The sequence below is a fragment of the Schistocerca serialis genome, chromosome 7 (genome assembly GCF_023864345.2).
Source record: "Schistocerca serialis cubense isolate TAMUIC-IGC-003099 chromosome 7, iqSchSeri2.2, whole genome shotgun sequence".
Taxonomy (NCBI): domain Eukaryota; kingdom Metazoa; phylum Arthropoda; class Insecta; order Orthoptera; family Acrididae; genus Schistocerca; species Schistocerca serialis.
Window position 1 is genome coordinate 249,403,596 of NC_064644.1, and position 23,935 is coordinate 249,427,530.

The 23,935-nt window shown below is 43.2% G+C and overlaps 1 protein-coding gene across 1 annotated transcript in view; it reads right to left on the reverse strand.

Annotated features, from left to right (window-relative positions):
• The window catches only part of LOC126412997 (esterase B1-like), an 89,930-nt gene that overhangs the window by 16,719 nt on the left and 49,276 nt on the right, over positions 1–23,935 (reverse strand). Inside the window, exons 4-6 of the mRNA XM_050082890.1 lie at positions 21,933–22,118; positions 11,362–11,567; positions 537–702 (exon numbers count right to left, since the gene is read on the reverse strand). Of these exons, the coding sequence (XP_049938847.1) occupies positions 537–702; positions 11,362–11,567; positions 21,933–22,118 (558 nt within the window). The remainder of the gene's footprint in view (positions 1–536; positions 703–11,361; positions 11,568–21,932; positions 22,119–23,935) is intronic.

The window sequence follows — 23,935 nt, forward strand, 5'->3', positions numbered from 1 at the left end:
ACAAAAACTTCCAGATGAATTTCCCTGATTTCTTGCGTATGTAATTACATCCACATCGCCTGCCGCTGTAGCCGAGAGGTTCTAGGCGCTTCAGTCCGGAACCGCGCTGCTGCTACGGTCGCATTTTAGAATCCTGCCTCGGGCATGGATGTGTGTGATGTCCTTAGGTTAGTTAGGTTTAAGCAGGTCGAAGTCTAGGGGGCTGATGACCTCCCGTAGTGCTTAGAACCATTTGAACCATCTGAACATCCACATCCATTCATATGAGGAATTACCTACGTTTTGGACAGGTGGTCTTAAGTGCATCTTGTGCTGACTGTCAGTTGTAACTCAGATGACAATAAACACACACAATTTAGATTACCTGGCATGGAAAACATGAGCAAATGCAGAGAGAACAGGCACTCTGCTAAACCTGACAAAACAAAAGCACAACATTACATGAGAGGCGGACTGATTGGCGCCGTTCGTAAGTAGTCGGCTCCATGCTAGTTATGTGCTGGTGCTGCAGTGTGTTTGATACGTTGTACACATACACAGAATAACGACGCCTCCATCTGCAGAGGTGACGCCTGTCATGACGGCGACCTGGTTGTAGCGACCGTCCCTCAGGATGTCTCCTGGAGACTCGGTGACCACCGCGGTGTCCGACTGCGGCTCAATGACGGGCACGAAGGCGAGTCTGCTGAGGTGACGCTTCTCCTGTGAGGAACAACGGGTGCTGATGAAGGGAAATGCTTTGGTCACTTTACATTTAACATGGAAAACTTTTTCAAATCGCTAACACTTGTAATGAAGCCAAGTCAATGATTCAGTAAGACTCCAACGATACTAGAGGGTATGGATATCATGTTATGTATAAACAATTCATAGAAATAAATGTCCATGAAAACTTAATATTTTATGCGCAATTATTCTTATCTACATATTTGAAGAAATGTTGAGGTGGTCGTGCGGTATCGTTCTCGCTTCCCGCGCCCCGGGTTCCCGAGTTCGATTCCTGGCGAGGTCAGGGATTTTCTCTGCCTCGTGATGAGTGGGTGTTGTGTGATGTCGTTAGGTTTAAGTATTTTGAAGTTCTAGGGGACTGATGACCATAGATGTTAAGTTCCATTGTGCTATGAGCCATTTGAACCATTTTAAAATTCTGTAAATTCATTTTATAAATTTTGTAAAGATTTACCAGATTTCGTTATCGTCAAAGATATAAGTTCTTTGATTTAAATTTTATATGTCTGTTCTTCTTCGTTGTGTACAGTCTCGGTGGGACAATAGTTGTAAATGGACACTTTTGGCGGGTCTTTCATAGAATTTTATGTTACTAGTTAAATGATGATCGCGTCCTCTTGGGTAAAATATTCCAGAGGTAAAATACTCCCCCATTCGGATCTCCGGGCGGGGACTATTCAGGGGGATATCGTTATCAAGAGAAAGAAAACTGGTGCTCTACGGATCGGAGCGTGGAATGTCAGATCCCTTAATCGGGCAGGTAGGTTAGAAAATTTAAAAAGGGAAATGGAAGCTAGCTATAGTGGGAATTAGGGAAGTTCGGTGGCAGGACGAAGAAGAGATTTGGTCCAGTTAATGCAGGGCTATAAATACAAAAATACAAAATCAAATAGGGGTAATGCAGGAGTAGGTTTAATAATGAATAAAAAATAGGAGCACGGGTAAGGTACTATGAACAGCATAATGAACGCATTATTGTAGTCAAGATAGACAAGAAGCCAACGCCTACCACAGTAGTACAAGTTTATAAGCCAACAAGCTCCGCAGGTGACGAAGAGATCGAAGAAATGTATGATGAGATAAAAGAAATTGTTCAGATAGAGAAGGGAGATGAAAATTTAATAGTCATGGGGGACTGGAATTCGATAGTATGAAGAGAAAGAGATGGAAAATTAATAGGTGAATACAGAATGGCGGTAAGGAATGAAAGAGGAAGCCGCCTGGTGGAATTTTGCACAGGGCATAACTTAATCATAGCTAATACTTGCTTTAAGAATCATGGAAGAAGGGTGCATACGTGGAAGAGGCCTGGAGACACTGGAAGATTTCAGATGGATTATATAATGGTAAGACAGAGATTTAGGAACCAGATTTTAAATTGTAAGACATTTTCAAGGGCTGGGTGGATTCTGAACACAATCTATTGTTTATGAACTGTAGCTTACAACTGAAGAAACTGCAAACATGTAGCAATTTAAGGAGATAGGACCTGGATAAACTGAAAGAACCAGAGGTTGTAGAGAGTTTCAGAGAGAGCATTAGGGAACGATTGACAATTAGGGGGGAAAGAAATACAGTAGAAGAAGAATCGGTAGCTTTGAGAGATGATATTGTGAAGGCAGCAGAGGATCAATTAGGTAATAACACAAGCGCTCGTAGAAATCCTTGCGTAACAGAAGAAAAAGGTGGTTCAAATGGCTCTGGGCACTATGGGATTTAAGATTTGAGGTCATCAGTCCCCTAGAACTTAGAAGTACTTAAACCTAACTAACCTAAGGACATGACACACATTCATGCCCGAGGCAGGATTCGAACCTGCGACCGTAGTGGTCGCGTGGTTCCAGACTGTAGCGCCTAGAACCGCTCGGCCACACCGGCTGGCGGTAACAGAAGATATATTGAATTTAACTGATGAAAGGAGAAAATATAATATGCAGTAAATGAAGCAGACAAAAAGGAATACAAACGTGTAAAAAAATGAAATCGATAGGAAGTGAAAAATGGTGAAGCAGGGAGGGCTAGAGGACAAATGTAAGAATGTAGAGGCATATATCACTTGGTGTAAGACAGATATTGCCTACAGGAAAATTAAAAATGCCTTTGCTGAAAAGAGAAGCACTTGTATGAATACCACGAGCTCAGACGGAAAACTAGTTCTAAGCAAAGAAGGGAAGGCACAAACGTTCAAAAATGTTCAAATACGTGTGAATTCCGAAGGTACCAAACTGCTGAGGTCATAGGTCCCTAGACTTACACCCCAACTGAAACTAACTTATGCTAAGAACAACACACACAACCATGCACGAGGGAGGGCTCGAACCTCCGGTGGGAGGAGCCGCACAATCCGTGACATGGTGCCTCAAGCCACAAGGCCAGTCCGCGCGGCCATGGCAGAAAGGTGGAGAAAGCATATAGCGGGTCACTGCAACTGTGGTGTACTTGAGGGCAATATTATTGAAATGAAAGAGTACATAGTTGTAGTATGATACTGAATGAAGAATCAGACACAGTACTGAAAGACTTAAGTCTAAACATGGTCCCGGAATTAGACAACATTCGCCGCGCGGGAGTAGCCGAGCGGTCGAGGGCGCTGCAGTCATGGACTGTGCGGCTGGTCCCGGCGGAGGTTCAAGTCCTCCCTCGGGCATGGGTGTGTGTGTTTGTCATTAGGATAATTTAGGTTAAGTAGTGTCTAAGCTTGGGGACAATTAAGTCCCATCAGATATCACACATTTTAGACAACATTCCATTGCAAGTACTATATCCTTGGGAATCTGGAGTGAAAGTTGTATGAGACAGAGGAAATACCCTCAGACCTCAAGAAGAAAATATTAATTTCAATCCCAACGAAAGCAAGTGTTGACATGTGTGAGAACTACCGAACTACCAGTTTAATAAGTCACGCTGCAAAACACTAACACGAATGCTTTACAGACGAATGGAAAAACTGGTTGAAGCCGACCTTGGGGAAGATCACTTTGGAGTCCATAGAAATGTTGGACCAAGTGAGGCAGTACTGACCCTACGACTTATCTTAAAAGATAGGTTAAGGAAAGGCAAACGTACATTTCTAGCATTTGCAGACTTAGAGAAAGCTTTTGACAATGTTGACTGGAATAATGTCTTTCAAATTCTGAAGGTGGCACAGGTAAAATACAGGGAGCGAAATGCTATTTACAATTTGTACAGAAGCCAGATGGCAGTTATAAGAGTCGAAGGGCATAAAAGAGAAGCAGTGATTGCAAAGGGAGCGAGGCGGGTTTGTAGCCTGCCTCTGATGTTATTCTATCTGTACACTCAGCAAGCAGGAAAGGACACAAAGGAAAAATTTGGATTAGAAATTAAAACCCATGGAGAAAAAATAAAAACTTTGAGGTTTGCCGACGACACTGTAATTCTTTCAGAGACAGCAAAGGATCTGAAAGAGCTTTGAACGGCATGGACAGAGTCTTGAAATGAGGTTATAAGGTGGACGTTAACGAAAGCAAAACCAGGTTAATGGAATGTGGTCGAACTAAATCAGATGATGTTGAGGAAATCAGATTAGGAAGTCAGACACTTAAAGTAGTTGATGAGTTTTGCTATTTGGGGAGCAAAATAACTGATGATGGCCGAAGTAGAGAGGATATAAAATGAAGACTGGCAATGGTAAGGTAAGTGTTCCTGATGAAGAGAATTTTTTTAACATCGTGTATAGAGTTAAGTGTCAGGTAGTCTTTCGTTAAAGTGTTTGTATGGAGTGTAGCCATGTATGGATGTGAAACATGGATGATAAATATTTTAGACAAGAAGGGAATAAAAGCTTTCGAAACGTAGTGCTACAGAGGAATACTGAAGATTAAATGGGTAGATAATGTAACTAATGAGGTACTGAAAAGGATTGAGGAAAAGAGGAATTTATGGCACAACTTGGCTAGAAGAATGGATCAGTTGGTAGGACACGTTCTACATTTACATCTACATTTACATCTACGTGATTACTCTGCTGTTCACAATCAAGTGCCTGGCACAGGGTTCAATGAACCACCTTCATGCTGTCTCTCTACCGTTCCACTCTCGAACTGCACGTGGGAGAAACGAGCATTTAAATTTTTCTGTGCGAGCCCTGATTTCTATTATTTTATCGTGATGATCAGTTCTCCCTATGTAGGTGGGTGCCAACAGAATGTTTTCGCAATCGGAGGAGAAACCTGGTGATTCAAATTTCATGAGAAGATCCCGTCGCAATCGAAAATCGCCTTTGTTTTAATGATTGCCACACCAATTCACGTACCATGTCTGTGACACTATCTCCCCTGTTTCACTATAATACAAAACGAGCTGTCCTTCTTTGTACTTTTCGATGTCATTCGTCAGTCCCACCTGATGCGGATCCCTCACTGCACAGCAATATTGCAGAATAAGGCGGAAAAACGTGGTGTAAACAGTCTCTTTGGTAGACCTGTTGCACCTTCTAAGTGTTCTGCCAATAAATCGCAGTCTTTGGTTTACTCTACCAAGAATATTATTTATGTGATCGTTCCAATTTAGGTTATTTGCAGTTGTAATCCCTAAGTATTTAGTTAAATTTACTGCCTTCAGATTTGTGTGACTCATCTCGTAATCGAAATTTAGCTGTTTTAATATAATCCATTATTGAGTCGAGGTAGCAGTTGTCGTTATACCGGTTATCACTGTTAGCATTCAACCGCGATTCTTATACATATATTATAATAACGCGTTTCAAGAGACAATGCTCTCATCATCAGGTTGTAAAGTCTATGTCTTAAAATTAAACGGACTAAAAAGACAAAATACCATCACAAATAGTTGGGAAGTCCATAGAGTAAACCAGAATTAAAAGTATATTGGACTGTGGGTCCTCGTCTTACATTGAAGTTGTTGACACAAGTCGATCGCCGTCCCATAGCTACCAAGTATGCTGTCGCACTGGGCCGACTCGGGAGCTGTTGTGGACTGACGTGCCAAGGTGTTGTGGCGTTGTTACAGCCGTGTGCTTGACGGTAACGCTATGCTACTGGGCGCCTTATTTCCTTATTGCATTGGTCTGCCATCGTTAGCCTCTCGCAACTCCGTCAGTGACATGCTACAAGTTTAAAGTCGCATACCTACCCTAAAATAATTCCAAAAACTCGCTAAAAAAATCTCATTTCTTTAAAATTATCTTGTGCATTTAGAATATTGCTTTGTTTCTTTTCATGGATAGCTATCTCGAATTCCTCTAGTAAATCAAGTTTCCTCCCTTTCTTTTCTACATGCAATATTTCTACGTTATCTTCTATGCTATTAAGGGGATGGCCTGTTTCTTATATATGTTTCGCAACAGCTGATTTGTCATAATTTCCTAACCTGAACGCATCTTTATGTTCTTTATACCGGATCGCGAATGATCTTCCTGTCTGCCCTATATATTTTGCATCACAAGTTCTGCACTGAATCTTATTAACTCCCGATCTTTCAAACTTATTTCTCTTCTCGCCAATATCGTGCTTAAGGCTATACCTCACTAGGTTATTAGTCTGAAAAGCTATTTTAACATCGTATGGCTTAAAAATATTTGCTATCTTTTGTGACACTGTTCCGTAGTATGGCATCGTGATAATTTTCTCTTTCTCTCCATCGGGCGTTTTCTTTTTGCGCTTATTACTTTTCCGTAACAGTTTTTTAACCATATCTATTCTGTAGCCGTTATTCATCGCTATTCTCTTAACGGTATTAATTTCAGTCTCCCTATCTTTTTCGCTCATAGGTATATTGACTGCCCTATGCACGAAACTACGGAAAGCAGCTTCTTTATAAGCCTGCGGATGCCATGAATCATTCGGGATCACGGCATCAGTCGTAGTTTGTTTTCTATAAACGGAGAACGCATGTTTGTTGCCCTGTTTTTTATATTCAGGTCCAGGAACTGTAGCCGGCCGAAGTGGCCGTGCGGTTAAAGGCGCTGCAGTCTGGAACCGCAAGACCGCTACGGTCGCAGGTTCGAATCCTGCCTCGGGCATGGATGTTTGTGATGTCCTTAGGTTAGTTAGGTTTAACTAGTTCTAAGTTCTAGGGGACTAATGACCTCAGCAGTTGAGTCCCATAGTGCTCAGAGCCATTTGAACCAGGAACTGTAAACAATTGTCAGTTTCTACTCCACGGTAAATTCTATTTTATTATGTGCGTCGTTGAACTTTTTTACTATTTCCTCAATGTCCTCACGGGAACCATCGACAAGTAACAGAGTGTCGTCAACATAACGTTTGTAATAAACAATTTTATCCATAATGTTATCGTCAGAATTTAGAACTTTATCTTCAAGGTCGTTGATAAAAATGTCCGCCATAGTTCCTGAAATACTGGACCCCATGGCTAACCCATCGTCCTGAATATAAAATTTGTTATTAAACGTAAAATAATTAAAACTTGTAATGAGCTGTAGGAGTTCAATAAATTCAATTGTCTCTAGCGTTGAAATTTTACCGTATTTAAGGAAATTTCTCTTAATGATTTCTATAGTTTCGTTAACCGGAACACTGGAGTATAAGTTCTTAACATCCAACGAAACCTATATATGTATAAGAATCGCGGTTGAATGCTAACAGTGATAGCCAGAAATTTAGCTGATTTCTTTTAGTACTCATGTGAATAACTTCACACTTTTCTTTATACAGGGTCAATTGCCACCTTCCGCACCATACAGAAGATATCTTATCTAAATCATTCTGCAAGTCGTTCTGATCATCTGATGACTTTACAAGACTGTAAATAACAGCAGAATCTGCAAACAGATTAAGACGGCTACTCAGATAGTCTGCTATGCTGTTAATATAGATCAGAAACAGTAGAGGGCCTATAACACTACCTTGGGGAACGCTGGGTATTACTTCTGTTTTATTCGATGACTTTCCGTCTATTATTACGAACTGTGACATTTCTGACAGGAAATCACGAATCCAGTCGCACAACTGAAGCGATACTTCGTAGGCACACAGTTTGATTAGAAGACGCTTGTGAGGCCGGTGTCGAAAGCCTTCTGGAAATCTAAAATATCGAATCAATTTGACATCCCCTGTCGATAGCACTTATTAATTCATGAGTATAAAGAGCTAGTTGTGTTTCACAAGAACGATATTTTCTGAATCCGTGTTGACTATATGTCAATAAATCATTTTCTAAGAGGTACTTCATAATGTTCGAATACAGTATATGTTCTAAAACCCTACTGAAAATCGACGTTAGTAATATAGGCCTGTAATTCAGCGGATTACTCCTACTTCCCTTTTTGGGTATTGGTGTGACTTGAGCAATTTTCCAGTCTTTAGGTACGGATCATTCTGTGAGCGAGTGGTTGAATATATTTGCTAAATATGGAGCTATTTTATCAGCATACTCTGAGAGGAACCGGACTGGTATTCAATCTGGACCGGAGTCCTTGCCTTTATTACGTGATTTAAGCTGCTTTGTTACACCGAGGATATCTACTTCTATGTTTCTCATCTTGGCAGTTGTTCTAGATTGTAATTCCGGAATATTTACTTCGACTTCTTTGGTGAAGGAGTTTCGGAAAACCGTGTTTAATAACTCTGCTTTAGTGGCACTGTCATCAGTGACTTCGCCGTTGTTATCGCGCAATGAAGTTATTGATTGTGCCTTGCCACTGGTGTGCTTTATGTATGATCAGAATCTCTTTGGATTTTCTGCCAGATTTCGAGACAGAATTTCGTTGTGAAGTACGCGCTATATTTCGAACTTGTGGAAAACTTTGCCGATCTTGGGGATTTTGCGTTCTTTTAAATTTGACATGCTTCTTTCGTTGCTTCTGCAACAACGATCTGACCCATTTTGTGTACCATGGGGATCAGTACCATCACTTATTAATATATGTGGTATATATCTCTGAATTGCTGTTGACACTATCTCTTTGAAAACATTCCACCACTTTTCTACACTTACATGATCAGATCGGAAGGAGTGAAGACTGTCTCTTAAAAAGGCGTTAAGAGCATTTTTATCAACTTTTTTTAAATAGATTTACTTTGCGTTTCTTATTGATGATTGTAGGAGTTACGGTATTCAGCCTAGCAGCTACTGCCTTGTGGTCGTTAATCCCTGTATTCGTCACGATACTCACTATTTGTCCAGGATTATTTGTTGCTAAAATGTCAAGTATGCTTTCGCAACCATTTACGCGGCCCATCACAACATCTTCCCTACACTTTCTTTTGGAGTAACACTTCTGACGATTCCTTTTGCTCTTAGGAGAAATTGAGTAATTTGATTACTTGTCACGTGTTTCGCATAACTTGAGAGGTACATAGGATGTCAGAATACATTAAGATTTCAGTACACATGTTCGATCAACTAAGATGGCCACTTCAATTATGTTCGAAATTGTTTAATATATCGTAAGTCTAATGTCAGCCTTACTCGTCGTCTTGGTGACATTATTTTTTTTTAAATCACCGGTTTCGATTCAACATGAATCATCCTCATTTCTGAGAGAACCGGTGATAAGAGTAACCTATCCAGCTATCAGCAAATTTACGTGATACGTCACATAATAAAACAGTAGCTAAATTAAAGGGTCACTTTTTTGAAATCCCGGCATTTTCTTCCGCGACGCAGAATTTGCCACGGTGGTCAGAACTGCGCCGCCCAGTGTTGAAACAACGCTGTTTTCTTATGGGTAGTGGAGGAGAACATTTCGGACATCAGCATAAAATGGCCGGTGTCATAAAGAGTGCTAGTGAAACCACCCTTTTCCTTGGGGCGTTCATTTTCATATAGTTCGCCATAATAAGCGACGCTGTGGAGTGCAAAGTGCAACAGGACGACGTTGTTTACAACATTTGATACTGTTGACATTCCTGAACAATTCAGTGCTTCCCTCATCCATTTGTAGTGTAGCTCTGGTTTACACTGTGGAATCACTAAGCCGTTCAAAATTTGAAAATGGTTCAAATAGCTCTGAGCACTATGGGACTTAATATCTGTGGCCATCAGTCCCCTAGAACGTAGAACTACTTAAACCTAACTAACCTAAGGACATCACACACCCATGCCCGGGGCAGCATTCGAACCTGCGACCGTAGTAGTCGCGCGGTTCCGGACTAAGGGCCTAGAACTGCTCGGCCACCAGGCCGGCTCAAAATTTGAACTTGATCTGAAACAGAAAAGGGTATTTATGCTTTTTCCTCCGTCCTCTTTCTCGATGACTTGTGGCATTTGTAGGAGGAAAGGAAGGGGGGGGGGGGGGGTAGCTGATATCGACGTGCACGTGAATGAAATGCCAAATGAACCCGCTACAACTACAACTCCACAGGTTGGCAACAAACCTCAGTGACACCTACACACCTTCGATGGGTATTTAAAAAATGTTCCCGTACAGAGACATGCATTCATTGACGACTAAGCACTGGTGATACAGATAACCATTCTGACATCCCACAGATTTCTCGCTGGAACAGAGACACTAAACTGAGGGGCCTAAAGGGTTACTGTCCCGCCGGTATCTAGTAATCCTGCACAGGGATATTTTAAAGCACGAATCAAAAGAGTCTGGGTGGCTTCGAGGACGACGCTCAGCTGAGGATCTAGAGCCTTTGCCGATTAATTCACAGGCATGTCCGTGTCGAATCCCCTTCCCCCCCCCCCTCTCCCCCCCCCCCCCCCCCCCCCTGTTCACGGCATCGTTGGCACATGCAACAGGAGGACGCGAAAACAGAAGGATGAAAGACTATAAACACCCTTTTCTGTTTCAGATCACGCTCAAATTTCGTCGAATGGTTCCTAGTGTTCCACCCTATATATACTCGTAGATCAAAAATTTGCATCGCGCTACTCACTAAAGAGGTGAGATCCTGTCGCACATCGCACTACAAACTGTCGTTTTCGACTGCGAGATGAGTGAATTGAACGCCTAAAAAAAAAAAAAAAAGGTGGTTTCACTCGCGCCTGAAGCCTTTTCATGTCGATTCTTATCAGCAATGTGTCCTAAGTATTTCCTTCGTCCACCCGTAAGAAAACCGAACGTATGACGCTATGAATTCCGGTTCTGACATCCGCTGCAGAGGCGTCGAGAGAATGGGTAAGATTTGTGTGCGGAGCCGTGTGACGACCTTCACATCATGTGACGCGTCCACGATGGCGTTGGACTGCGTGGTGGTGAAATACGGTGCCAATGTGGCATCATTGACTGCTCTTACACTTCACATGAAATTTTGAACTCCGGCATTTTTTTCGCTACTGTCGACTCTTTCGTATCTGAAGCGCCGGTTATCCTGGGAGTAGCGTCGCAAGCATTCTCGACGCCCTTTTGCCACTGTGGATCTCAGGATACTGAGCTCCCTAACAATTTCTGAAATGGGAGGTCCCATGCGTCTAGCTACCACTCCGCATTCAAAGTCTGTTAATGAAATCGTTTCACTTGAATCATCTGTGTACAAATGACAGCTCCGCCAGTGCGCTGCCGTTTTATACCTTGTGTATGCGACAGTACCTCTATCTTTTTAAATACACGTAACTATACCGTGACTTTTTCTCACCTCAGTGTACTGAAAACAGTCTTTTGTAATGCAACTTATTCTGATAGTGGTTGCCGCTGTCACAAGCTTTTAGGCTTAACGACGTGGATACAGTTGGACTCACGAAATCAGAGAGGGCCCTGTTGTCGTCTCTGGTGAGGTCGGAGTGGCTGGCGGCTCTGAGGAAGGCCGCTACGGCGGAATCGTTGGCGTCCTGCGTCTGGAAACCGAGGGCCGCCGCCAGACGGTAAGCTTTCTCTCGGGGGTTGGCCTCTATGCCCCAGACGGCGTTCGCTTCGCCACTCTCCATGATCACTCCCCGGAACAGACCTGTAAAAACAAACAGTGTTCTCAATTAGTACGAATAATCACAATGGACAAAAAAATAGTGATGCCCGAAAGACATCACGCTAATACCGTGTGTCACCATCTAAATCCTTGATAATTCGGCTTGGAAGGGTGTCCACGAGTTTCATCATCCGTTATTCCATGTCCAGCTCAAGTGACTCATTCTCATTGATGATTAGAGTGGTGTCACCGCCAGACACCACACTTGCCTGGTGGTAGCCTTTAAATCAGCCTCGGTCCGTTAGTATACGTCGGACCCACGTGTCGCCACTATCAGTGATTGCAGACCGAGCGCCGCCACACGGCAGGTCTAGTCTAGAGAGACTCCCTAGCACTCGCCCTAGTTGTACAGTCGACTTCGATAGCGATGGTTCACTTCTACTTACGCTCTCATTCGCAGAGACGACAGTTTAGCATAGCCTTCAGCTACATCATTTGATACGACCTAACAAGGCGCCACATTCAGTTACTATCAGAACTATCTTCAAGAATGTATTCTGAACAGATAATATTGTGACTCATGTACCGTCAAGAGCGACGTTCATCATTAATGGATTAATGTTAAGTATCAAACTAATTATGTCCGCTTTCTGAATTCTCATTCCTTGTCATGTTCCAGACCTCACGTCAGTATAGTTCTTCCCTCCTCACGCTAGCCTGCTTGAGCTAAAACGCGTGCATTTCGGCCTCCACTCGTAACACGGTGTTGACTCTTCTGCTAACACAAAAATTAGATTCTGTAGAGCTACTAGATTTCGGGGAACATGATTGCAACGTTTCATCCACTGTTCCAAACAGTCATCGACATTTTCTATAAGGTTCAGATCACGTAATTTAGCTGGCTAGTCCGTACTGAAGCTGTCACGGGCTAATGATGAAGGCTGGTGAGCCGGACAGCTGGACAACCTGGATGTGATTTTTAGGCGATTTTCCACATCCAATTAGCTAAATGCTGGGATGGGTCCTACTTTCCACCTTGGCAACGTTTTACATCAGCATCACACTTGAGATTTCCTCTAGACATAGACAGATCGGGTACACAGATTCCATCCTGTAGGAACACCAATTCTCTAGAGAAATTCCTCGTTCCTTATCTTATAAGTCCACCTTATTTTCAAAATTCTTGTGTATCACCACATCCAAAGTGCTTCGAGTCTCTTCTTTTCCGATTTTCCCACAGACCAAGTTTCACTAACCTGCAATTCTGTGCTCCAAATGTACATTATCAATAATTTCTTTCTCAAATTAAGCCCTGTGTTTGATACTAGTAGACTTCTCTTGGCCAGAATGTCATTTATGGCAGTGATAGTCTGCTTTTTATGTTCCCCTTGCTCCATCCGTCATAGGTTATTTTGCTGTCTGAGTAACAAAATACCTTAACTTCATCTTCTTCGTGAACACAGATATTGGTGTTAAGTTTCTCGCTGCTCTCACATGTTTCTCATTACTTTCGTTTTCCTTCTATTTACTATCAATCCGTATTCTACACCCATTGGAATGTTCAGTCCATTCAGCGAGTCCTGTAAATCGTCTTTGCAGACAAACGGATGTGAAACCATACGTTGTGTACACGGGACCCTATTCTCCACTCATTAGCCTATCAACAGCAGAGGTCATCAGGGCGGGCAGCTGCATCGAACAGAATGCTCACCTGACATGTGAAGACCGCACCTGACTAACACCACGCTGGCCACATACCGTCGTAAAGAACAACATGCCCTGCATTAGATGTCCTCGGAATATCAGCCACATCGTAGGGCTGTGTTCCTGCTACGTTTCGATCAGTTTCCAACCCCTCATCCTCCTTCGCAGCAGCTGGGCCACAGACTCGTCTGCCAATGGCTCAATGTACAGGTGAGTCACGTGTTCCCGGAACAGATGTTGCGCTCGGCAGTAGACGTGGAAGGAGGTCGGGGTGCCTCGTCCTGGTGCTGCTTGTCTCTTCCACTAGCTGCCGCCGCCGCTTTCACACCGTGGTGTTACTTCTGTGTTTTTACTAATGCCACCTCTCAAGAGGAACCCTGTTGGTAATCGCTGTCACACTTGACAAGATCGTTGTGTACTCATATTTGCACTGTGTCTTTTGTAACTGATTTTCCGGACCCACTGGTACAACGCAGCAGCTTTGTCTGTTTCAAAAGAAACATGTGGCCTTCTTTCATTCTGTGATCTGCCACTGCCGACTTGACGGTTTAGCCGAGTTGGACGCTCCTCACGTGTTCTGTACAACGCTGCGAGATTCATCTTGGTGCCTGGCCGATCTACTACCCGCCGTGCTCGCAACTGATGCTCCAGACGCCAGGTTGGGTTTTGACTGACTTCTAGGCACGTTTGACGTCACACGGGTACGGCTAGAACATTCTATGGTATTACTAGAGTGTCACCTCGACAGTTCAAAAATGGTTCAAATGGCTCTGAGCACTATGGGACTTAACATCTGTGGTCATCAGTCTCCTAGAACTTAGAACTACTTAAACCTAACTAACCTAAGGACAGCACACAACACCCAGTCATCACGAGGCAGAGAAAATCCCTGACCCCGCCGGGAATCGAACCAAGAATCCCGGGCGCGGGAAGCGAGAACGCTACCGCACGACCACGAGCTGCGGACACTTCTACAGTGACACGGTGAAATTGTTTCAGTCTGTACTCACCGCCACCTACTTCCAATGTGATGGAAACTTCTCTGAACACATAGACAGAGTCACCATGGATCTCATCTGGTGCCAGGTACTGCAAAACGTATATATGGAACACTTCGATGAAATAACTCTCGTAACTACGTGCCTGAAATCAAAGGCGTTTTGCAGATATGGGGACCAAACATCCGTGGTTCGTCTGCATGGAGAAGAGAACCTACAATAATTCTTACACCTTTCTAATAACATACAATTTGAGGTTCATAGTCGACGTAGAAGAAAACGGATGCAAATAGTTCGTAGACTTTCTATAAAGAAGAACCCTGACAGCATATTGGGACATTCCATGTAAAAGAAAAAGACACCATCGATTACAACCTAAACGCCACTACTTGCCACCATCCAGCACGATGCTAATCTGCACTCACCACCCTGGCACACAGATCGTTAGCCATATGCATGAAGAAAAAGTCCACCTAGCGAGTTAGAGCATCTGCACGAAACCTTTCTCAAGAACGGTTGCTCGGATGTGTGCGTAATGAAGAAAGAAAACAGTCCAGAAGGAGAAATCAAGCGCCTGGCGTTTGTTCCGTACACAAGGCCGCCCACAGCCAAGATAGCCAGCATAATGGAGAAGCACAACATAAAAACCATGTTACGCCCAATTGCTGAAATCAAAAAATTAGGACTACGGGCTCCTGGCGTCTACAGAATCATTTGCTTGTGTGGAATGAAGAACATCCAACGCCCAGCGACGCATGTCGCAGCGCTGTTCTGGACATACGAGGAGCGTTTGCCTCGGCCAGAACAACATATCTTCAGTGGAACAACACAGCTTTAACGAAGGACACATATTTGCTTTTAAAGAGACAAAAGTACCGGGCTGAGATCCAGTGGGTTAGCCAGCAAGATATCTCACCGTCTTCGGTCAGATTAAAAAGAGAGTGAATGGATCAACGATGAACTGTAACGGGTGTCACGGAAAGACCACCACGAAGAAATGCAAGGAACAAAAATTAGATTAACAAAAATAAAAAATAAAGTCGGCAAGCACACACTGGAAATGCGAGCACATGACGATGTTGTCAGCTGAGACAGAGACTGCCAACTAACCTCCGCATGGGTAGCGGCGTCAGCAAATACGAGTCAGGAGCGTTGTGTAACAGTGCTAGGGGCAGCAGACGGAATAGGCAGGCGACAATGGGACTCGATTTCCCGATCCCGCTCCACCCCACTGCCACCCACCGCCCCTTCTCCCAGTCCCCATGACAGGCAGCGACATCTCTTCCAGGTGCACGCGATTGGCTCACACATTGACACATAAGGCCTTCAGCAGAAGAGTCTGCTGACCAGAGGGTATAAAGGTGAGAACGTTACAGGACCGCGCAACGAATCCCTCTCCTGTGCCAAACTCTTCGTCCCAGAGTAGCTCTTGCAACCTACGTCCTCAATTATTTGCTGCATGTATTCCAATGTCTACCTTCCACTACAGATTTTGTCCTCTACAGCTCCTCTAGTAGCGTGGAAGTCATTTAATGATATCTTAACAGATGTCCCATCATCATATCCCTTCTCCATGTCAATGTTATCCACATATTCCTTTCCTCTACCATTCTGCGCAGAACCTCCTCATTCCTTATGATATCAGGGCACCTGATTTTCAACATTCTTTTATAGCATCACATCTCAAACGCTTCGATTGCCTTCTGGTTTTCCCACAGTCCATATTTCACTGCTACACAATGCTGTGTTCCTGACGTACATTCTCAAAAAATTCTTCCTCAAATTAAGGCCTGTTTTTGGTCCTAGTAGACTTTTCTTGGCCAGGAATGCCCTTTTAGCCAGTGCTAGTATGCTTGTGATCTCCTCCTTGCTCCGTCCGTAATTGGTTATTTTGCTGCCTAGGTAGTAGAATTCGTTAACTTCATCTACTTCGTACCATCAATCGTGATGTTCAGTTTCTCGCTGTTCTCATTTCGGCTACTTCTCATTACCTTCGTAGTTCTTCCATTTACTCCCAGTCCATATTGTGTACTCATTAGATTGTTCATTCTATTCAGCAGATAATGTAATTCTTATTCACTTTCACTAGGACAGACATTTTCACTCACGATAGCAATGTCATCAGCAAATCGTATCACTTATCAGAATGAGATTTTCACTCTGCAGCGGAATATGCGCTGATATGAAACTTCCTGACAAATCAAAACTGGGTGCCGGACCGAGACTCGAACTTGGGACCTTGCCTTTTGCGTCATGTGCTCTGTTGGTAGAGCACTTGCCCGCAAAAGCCAACAGTTCCGAGTTCGAGCCTCGGTCCGACACACAGCTTTAATCTGCCAGGAAGTTTCGTATCACTTATATTCTTTCACCTTGAATTTTGATTCCACTCCTGAATCTTTATTTTGGTTCCATCATTGCTTCTTCGATCTACAGATTGAATAGTAGGGTCGAAAGACTACGTACCTGTTTTACATGCTTTTTAAAACGAGCACCTCGTTCTTAGTCGTCCACTCTTATTATTCCCTGTTGTCTCTTGTCCATATTGCATATTGCCCGTTTCTCTGTCTACAACTTACCCCAATTTTCTCAGAAGTTCGAACATCTTCCACCATTTTACATTGTCGAACGCTTGTTTGCGGTCGACAATTCCTATAAAAGTCTGTTGATTCTTCTCTAGTCTGGCTTCTGCTATCAACCATATCGTCAGAATTATCTCTCTGCTGTCGTTACCTTTACTAAAGTCAAACTGATCGTCATCCAACACATCCTCAATTTTCTTTCCTCTCCACTGTAAATTATTCTTGTCAGCAACTTGGATGAGTGAGGTCTTAAGCTGATTTTACGGTAATTCTCTCACTTATCGGCTCTTGAAGTCTTCGGACTTTTATGGATGATATTTTCCCGAAAGTCAAATGGTATGTCGCCAGACTCATACATTCTACACACCAACGTGAATAGTCGTTTTGTTGCCACTTTCCCCAACGATTTTAGAAATTCTGATGGAATACCGTCTATCCTTTGTGCCTTATTTGTTCTTAAGTCCCCCAAAACTCTCTTAAATTGTGATTCTAATACTGGATCACCTGTGTCTTCCATGTCGACTCCTGTTTCTTCTTCTATCACATCAGACAAATCTGCCCCCTCTAGAGGTTTTCAATGTAATCTTTCCACCTATCCGCCCTCTCCTCTGCTTTTAATCGTGAAATTCCCGTTGCACTCTTTATGTTACCACCCTTGCTTTTAATTTCACCAAATGTTTCCTATATGCTGAACCAGTCCTTCTAACAATCATTTCTTTTTCGACTTCATCACATTTTTCATGGAGGTATTTCGTCTTCGCTTCCCTGCACCTCCTATTTATTTCATTCCTCAGCGACTTGAATTTTTATATTCCTGAACTTCACTGAACCTTTTTGGTACTTTATTCTTTCATCGATCAACTTAAGTATTTCTTCTGTTACCCGTGGCTTCTTCGCAGTTACCTTCTTTGTACCTATGCTTTTCTTTCCATTTTCTGGGATTGCCCTTTAACTGGTTTATTCTCTACTGCTATAACTACAGTCTTAGAGAACTTCAAGTGTATCTTGTCATTCTTTAGTGCATTCGTATCCTTCTTTACGTATTGATTCTTCATGACTAATCTCTTAAACTTCAGCCTACTCTTCATCACTACTACATTGTGATCTGAGTCTATATCTGCTCCTGGGTGCGCCTTACAACTCAGTATTTGATTTCAGAATCTCTGTCTGACCATGATGTAATCTAATTCAAATCTTCTCATATCACCCGAGTGTGTGATGTCCTTAGGTTAGTTAAGTTTAAGTAGTTCTAAGTTCTAGGGGACTGATGACCTTAGATGTTAAGTCTCATAGTGCTCAGAGCCATTTTTTTCATCTCACATTCCTTGTCCCATGCATTTATTCTCCTGTGAACTTTTCTTCTACTTCTTCTCCTACGTTTGCACTCCAGTCTCCCATGAGTATTAGATTTTCATCTCCCTTTTCATACTGTATTACCCTTTCAATATTCTCATATACTTTCTCTGTCTCCTCATCTTCAGCTTGCGACATCGGCATGTATATTTGAACTATAATTGTATCAGTGTTGGTTTGCTGTTGATTCTGACAATAACAAGCCTATCAATGAACAGTTCACAATAACGTACTCTCTGCCCTATCTTTCTATTCATAATGAATCCTACTTCCGTTATACCATTTTCTGCTGATGTTGATATTACCCTTTACTCATCTGATCAGAAATCCTTGTCTTCTTTGCATTTCACTTCACTGACCCCCACTATATCTAGATCGAGCCTTTGCATTTCGGTTTCCAGATTTTCTAGCTTCCCTGCCACTTTGAGCTTCTGACATTGCACTCCCCGACTCGCAGAACGTTACCCACTCTTTTCTTATACATGCTTTTTCTCATAGTCACGTCTCACTTGGCAGTCCTCTCCTAGCGACGCGTATGGGAGACTATTCATGAATCTTTTGCCAATGGTGAGATCATAATGACACTTTTTCAACTACAGGCCAGTTGTCCTATGGATACATGTTTTATATCTTTTGTGCAGTAGTTTACATTGACTTCTACGTCTTCATGCCTTTGATCATTGCTAATTCTTCCGCCTTTAGGGACAGTTTCCTACCCCACGGACAAGAGAGTGCCCTGAACCTCTATCCGCTTCTCCGCCCTCTTTGACAAGGCCGTTGACAGAACGAGGGCGACTTCTTATACGAGAAGTCTTGGGCCGCCATTGCTGATTATTAATCAAAACTTAAACGGTGGCGGGTTTCGAACCAGGGACCGAGAAAGTTTTGGAATACTAATGAAAGACGCTACTCCTAAACTACATCGAATATCAGCCAGCAATGCTACAAATGCCAAAATATCGGGCATGTAGCCAAGGAATGCAGGGGCACAGCTGCGTGTTTGAAATGTGCAAAAGCGCTTTATAGACACGACTGTGACAAGCCGCGAAGTGCAGCTGCTACGTACGTAAACTGGGGCGGTCCTTATGCCGCAAATTCACGTCTCATATAGGACCAGCAAATCTAAGAAAAGGCATTATAAATAAAGATAATAAATTGGAGGAAATATCAGATTTCGAGATAAGGTAACCAAAATAAGCACCTAAAAGAACAACAGTAATTGTTCAAAATTTCAAATAACGAGATAAAGCAGTCATACCAAGGCATGAAAGCAGCAGAAGAGGCGGTTCAAGTCGACACAGCGGCGGATCCGCCGCCCCTTCCAAGAGGAGGAAGCGGGCTGCGCCGCCACGAAGAAGACGACGGTGGTTTCCGTGAAACGTTGCGGAAAGTCACCGACGACGCGGTTGCCGCGCTCAAAATAGCCATGGCGGAGGAGTGGGCGGCCCTGAGAGCGGAGCTGGACGAGGCACGCTGTCAGGTGCGGCACGTGACGCCTGACTCGCGAGTCAAGCGTAACACGAGAAGGGGCGCCGGCCCACGGCAGGACGGTCGTCTCGCTGGCCGATACGTAAACGCAGGCGTTCGAGGGGGTGGCCATGGAGATGGGGACTACTGCTCAAGGGACGCTGACTGCCTCTTCGGAAACGGTCGCCTTCCCGGCACTTGCTGAAAGGCGGGAGGCTGAGGAGTTGGTCGTGCATAAAGAGAGGACCAAGAAAGAAGGAGACGAACCGTCCTTTGGAGTTCCTGCCCCTCCCTCACAAGAATAGCGTGAGAGAGGTACTCACCAAGAACGCCAAACCTCTCAGAGATGGCACCTAGACCCACCATGATTTTACTTACCCATTTACCCAGTCGGACATCCCTCCTCTCCCATACGTACCACGCGACTTCAGTTGGGTGTGCGAACCGCTGAACTGGAAATTCAACGAAAAGGAGTTCGTCCGGCGGGCGGATCTGGAGCTTATAAACTCCTGCCCCATCGTCTACAACAAGAACTGTTGGTACATGACGGAAGAAGCCGTCGCGTATGTGGGCGAGCATCTGGGGCCAGCGAACTACTCCCACCTTACCGAAGTGAAGTTCGGACCACCAAAAAAGAAAAGGAAGACGATGCCCAACGCTTTTGACGCTAGCTAGCTTTCTAGCAGTATACGTTTTCATTTGTTTCAGGTAACCTAGAGGCCAATTCCGTTACTGCAGGATGTAATAAACCATCAAGCAAGAAATGAAGAGCAACAGCACCCATAAGTTCTTAGACTCCTGCACCTCGAACCAATGATATGATCCGTCCGTCAGCGACCAGCAACCACGACCCTAAACACTTTTTCTGAAGATAACAAATGGGAAACTCGTCACAACGCTGAGCCAGCACGTGGCTGATAGCTAGAGAAAATTGTATCAACGAAATTCGCTGAGAAAGTCTGCATTCTCATGTAACAGTCGGACCCGTCATGACAACCTCACGAAAGCCAAACCCTTGACATCCTGCTTGGAAGACACCTTGGCCATCCCATATGATCTCAACGTTTATTAATCCGTGGTTCTTGATACCTTTGAGCTCACTACTCAGCAGTTCCATCGACCCTGTTTCGATCTTCGCATTTTCAGGCAACCCATTTCTCTTACCAACACAGTGAAACAAACTCAAAACTAAGGTACAAAAATGTAACTCGCAATCAAGCTCTCCTTAATTTCCCTGTAGTTGCTAACATATTTTGATACGAAGCTTTCGTAACATATGTAGAATCCGAGGTCAGATCAATGTAGTATCGCCAGGAAAAGTGAATATGGATTTACAAAATTTGTATGATGGTTACCCGCAGTTATTCAGACCAAGTTTCCATTGTTCAAACAATTTTTCAACGCCGAAGTCACTAAAAATGTATCCAAAACCACACAACCATACTCTTTGCAATGAAAGAACGTAGGAAAAGAAGTACGTGATCGATTACGAAGGTGACAGCTAATTCCGCTAGTATCAATCCATCATTGGGTTTCATCCATAGCAACGGCAGGCGTATAACAAAATGTTGAGTTCTTAAACAACTGTGAACGTCCAATAGAACATAGACCAATACCACATACCTCAAATGGATGAGATACTAATGAAATCAGCGAGAGACACATGCACGAAAATTTTTTTACTATAAGTAATCTTCTGGCTCCAAGTAATGTGAAAGAGTTGGAATGTTTTCTGTGTAAAATAAATTATTAAATTCCACATTTTCTATCCCAATAACGGGATGTCGAAAAATGGAGTAAAAAATCTACGCTGCGACACATGTCACAAACGACTCCTTATTAAAAACAATCGAAAAGCCTCTCTTTATTTGGAACTAGTACATAGCAAAGTCTGCGGTATTGGTGTCATAGTCGGAGTACAGAACAGGGCGCTGTGAGAATTTAAACTGGCTACAGTATGTAACAATCAACATCTTTCACCTAAAAACAGTCATGGACACAAAAATGTATTTGCAAAATGATAATGATGCCCTGGCGATTACTTACGACGTAAAGGAATTTCACTGTTCCCTGTGTGGTACAAGATTTCATTTACTTATGGGTCGTAATTTCCTAATTATCTTGTTTGGATGTCTGCTAAAGCTGCCAGTTGAAAGGCGCATTGGCCATATTGGCCAGTAACTATTGTTTCTGGCAATATGTGTTGTGCCACATCCCATATGATACAGAGAGTTCTTTCGACAGGTGGTAGGCAATTTTATTTGCGATGGATGTCGACAATGAAGCTCATCATAGACATGACTCACCTTTGGCTGCCGGAGAGAAGAACAAGTGCGACGTGGAGGAACCGCCTGCGCTCTCCCCAAAGATGGTGACCTTGCTCGGGTCGCCTCCGAAGGCGGCGATGTTGCGTTGCACCCACTGCAGCGCGAACACCTGGTCCTTGAGGCCCGCGTTGCCTGGGATGTCGTCATTCTGAAGGCTCAGGAAACCTGGCACATGCCACAGCGGCCGAATGCATGAACATCATTCACTGTGACAAGGGTTTGTTGTTTGAACAAGTGATACTATGTTTCGTAATTTCTTACTACGTATGTGCTTACAACACATGAGCGATCTAGAAAACAGCTTCCATTTTCTGGTCGGGTGGGAATTAATGGGTGGATCTAGTAATGATAGCAGGTCTGCTGAGGACTGCTTCTCGTTCAGCTATAGTTGCCGTTCCAAATTGACTGCTGCAGTTAAGAATCAAGTCAAATGAGGAATTCGTTCGGTAATACGGATTTGGTCGCAAAAATCTTGAAAGTGTGGCTGTTCACAACGAATTTTGTGCTGCTTACGACCAGACGTGATGAGTGAAGGTGCTGTAGGTCAGTGGGGTTTTTCGGTATAGAATGACAGAACGAATATTCATGACGATGACTGAAGGGGCCACCACGGAAATGAGTTGAAAAAAAAAAAATCTGGAAACCAACGTTTCCCAATCTCTCAACTATCCGTCAATTTTTCTCAGACTTACTTGAGTGTTTCCCATTGGGTCTTCACCAATTCATTAGGATATCACAAGTACTACGCTACCTGTGTTCCCAGATTCTCAGGTGGCATAATTTTATGCACTCAGATTAATCAGCTGTTTAAGGCATAACAGAAATGCTTAAATCTGTAAGGAACTCTGTATGTTGTTGTAGCTCTCTTCAGTATGAATATTGATATGCTATCTCTACCATCGTCTGTCCTGTGAAAATTCCTACATACTTACAACATCCCACGCCCATTTGGACCACATTATTGTACTCAAGTCTTGGTCTCGCTCTGCAGTTTTACTTACCAGACATCCCTGCACTATCAGACTTACAAATGTTTGATGCCTCAAGATGAGTCCTATCTACCGAGCCCTCCATTTAGTAAACTCGACCTAATTTTTTTTTTCAATTTGATTCAGTACTTGGTCGTTAATTATTGGTTCCTCCAATGCAATCTTCAGTATTCGTGCGTAGGAGTGCTTTTCAAAACCATCGATTCTTTTTTGGGTTTAGTATTTATCATCTGCTTTCACTGCTGTAAGAAGACTTCCAGATGTTCAAATTTATATTCCATGTTAACAAACGTCTTTTTCCAGAATGTTTTCCTTCCTATTGCGCCCTGCGTTTCGTATCTTCTCTAGTCTCTACTTCGGCCACAATCGACTCTTTTGCTAACCAAATAGCAATACTCATCTTCTACTTTTAGTGTCTCATTTATTAATCTACACTATGGCCCATGTGAAATATCATAGTTTTCTTGGTGTGTATTTACGTCAATATAACATATAGTTAGCTATTGTTCACATATTGTCATTGCTGAAAGTTCAAATACAATTTACTTCTTAAGAAGTATATCATTGGCGAAGTATATCATTGCTGAAGACGTTCGTGTAAGCTTCATCATTGTGTTCACAATCATCTCTTGGGAAATGGCATCTGTCTCTTCCTCAATCGCAGCCTTCAGCACATTAGTGTTATGGAGTCGTTGTAAAAAGCCTTTGTTCTCGAGACAATGCCACAGAAAAGTCAGGGGCTGAGAGATCAGGAGACGTCACGGGGCATGCTTTGTATCTGACAAATATACAACGTTCCGATTATTGACAAGCACATTCAAATTTTTCTTCAGACTTCACAAGAAATGCCTGAAATGTGTGATCCTGGTCAGTCGTGTTTGAGAATGTTGTGTAGAAATTGTGCCTTTTCACTTTATCCCCTGGTCATAACTGTTGAGCCATTTGACGCTTATGAGGATAAAACTTAAACTTCCTAGTGCATAACCGTCTGCA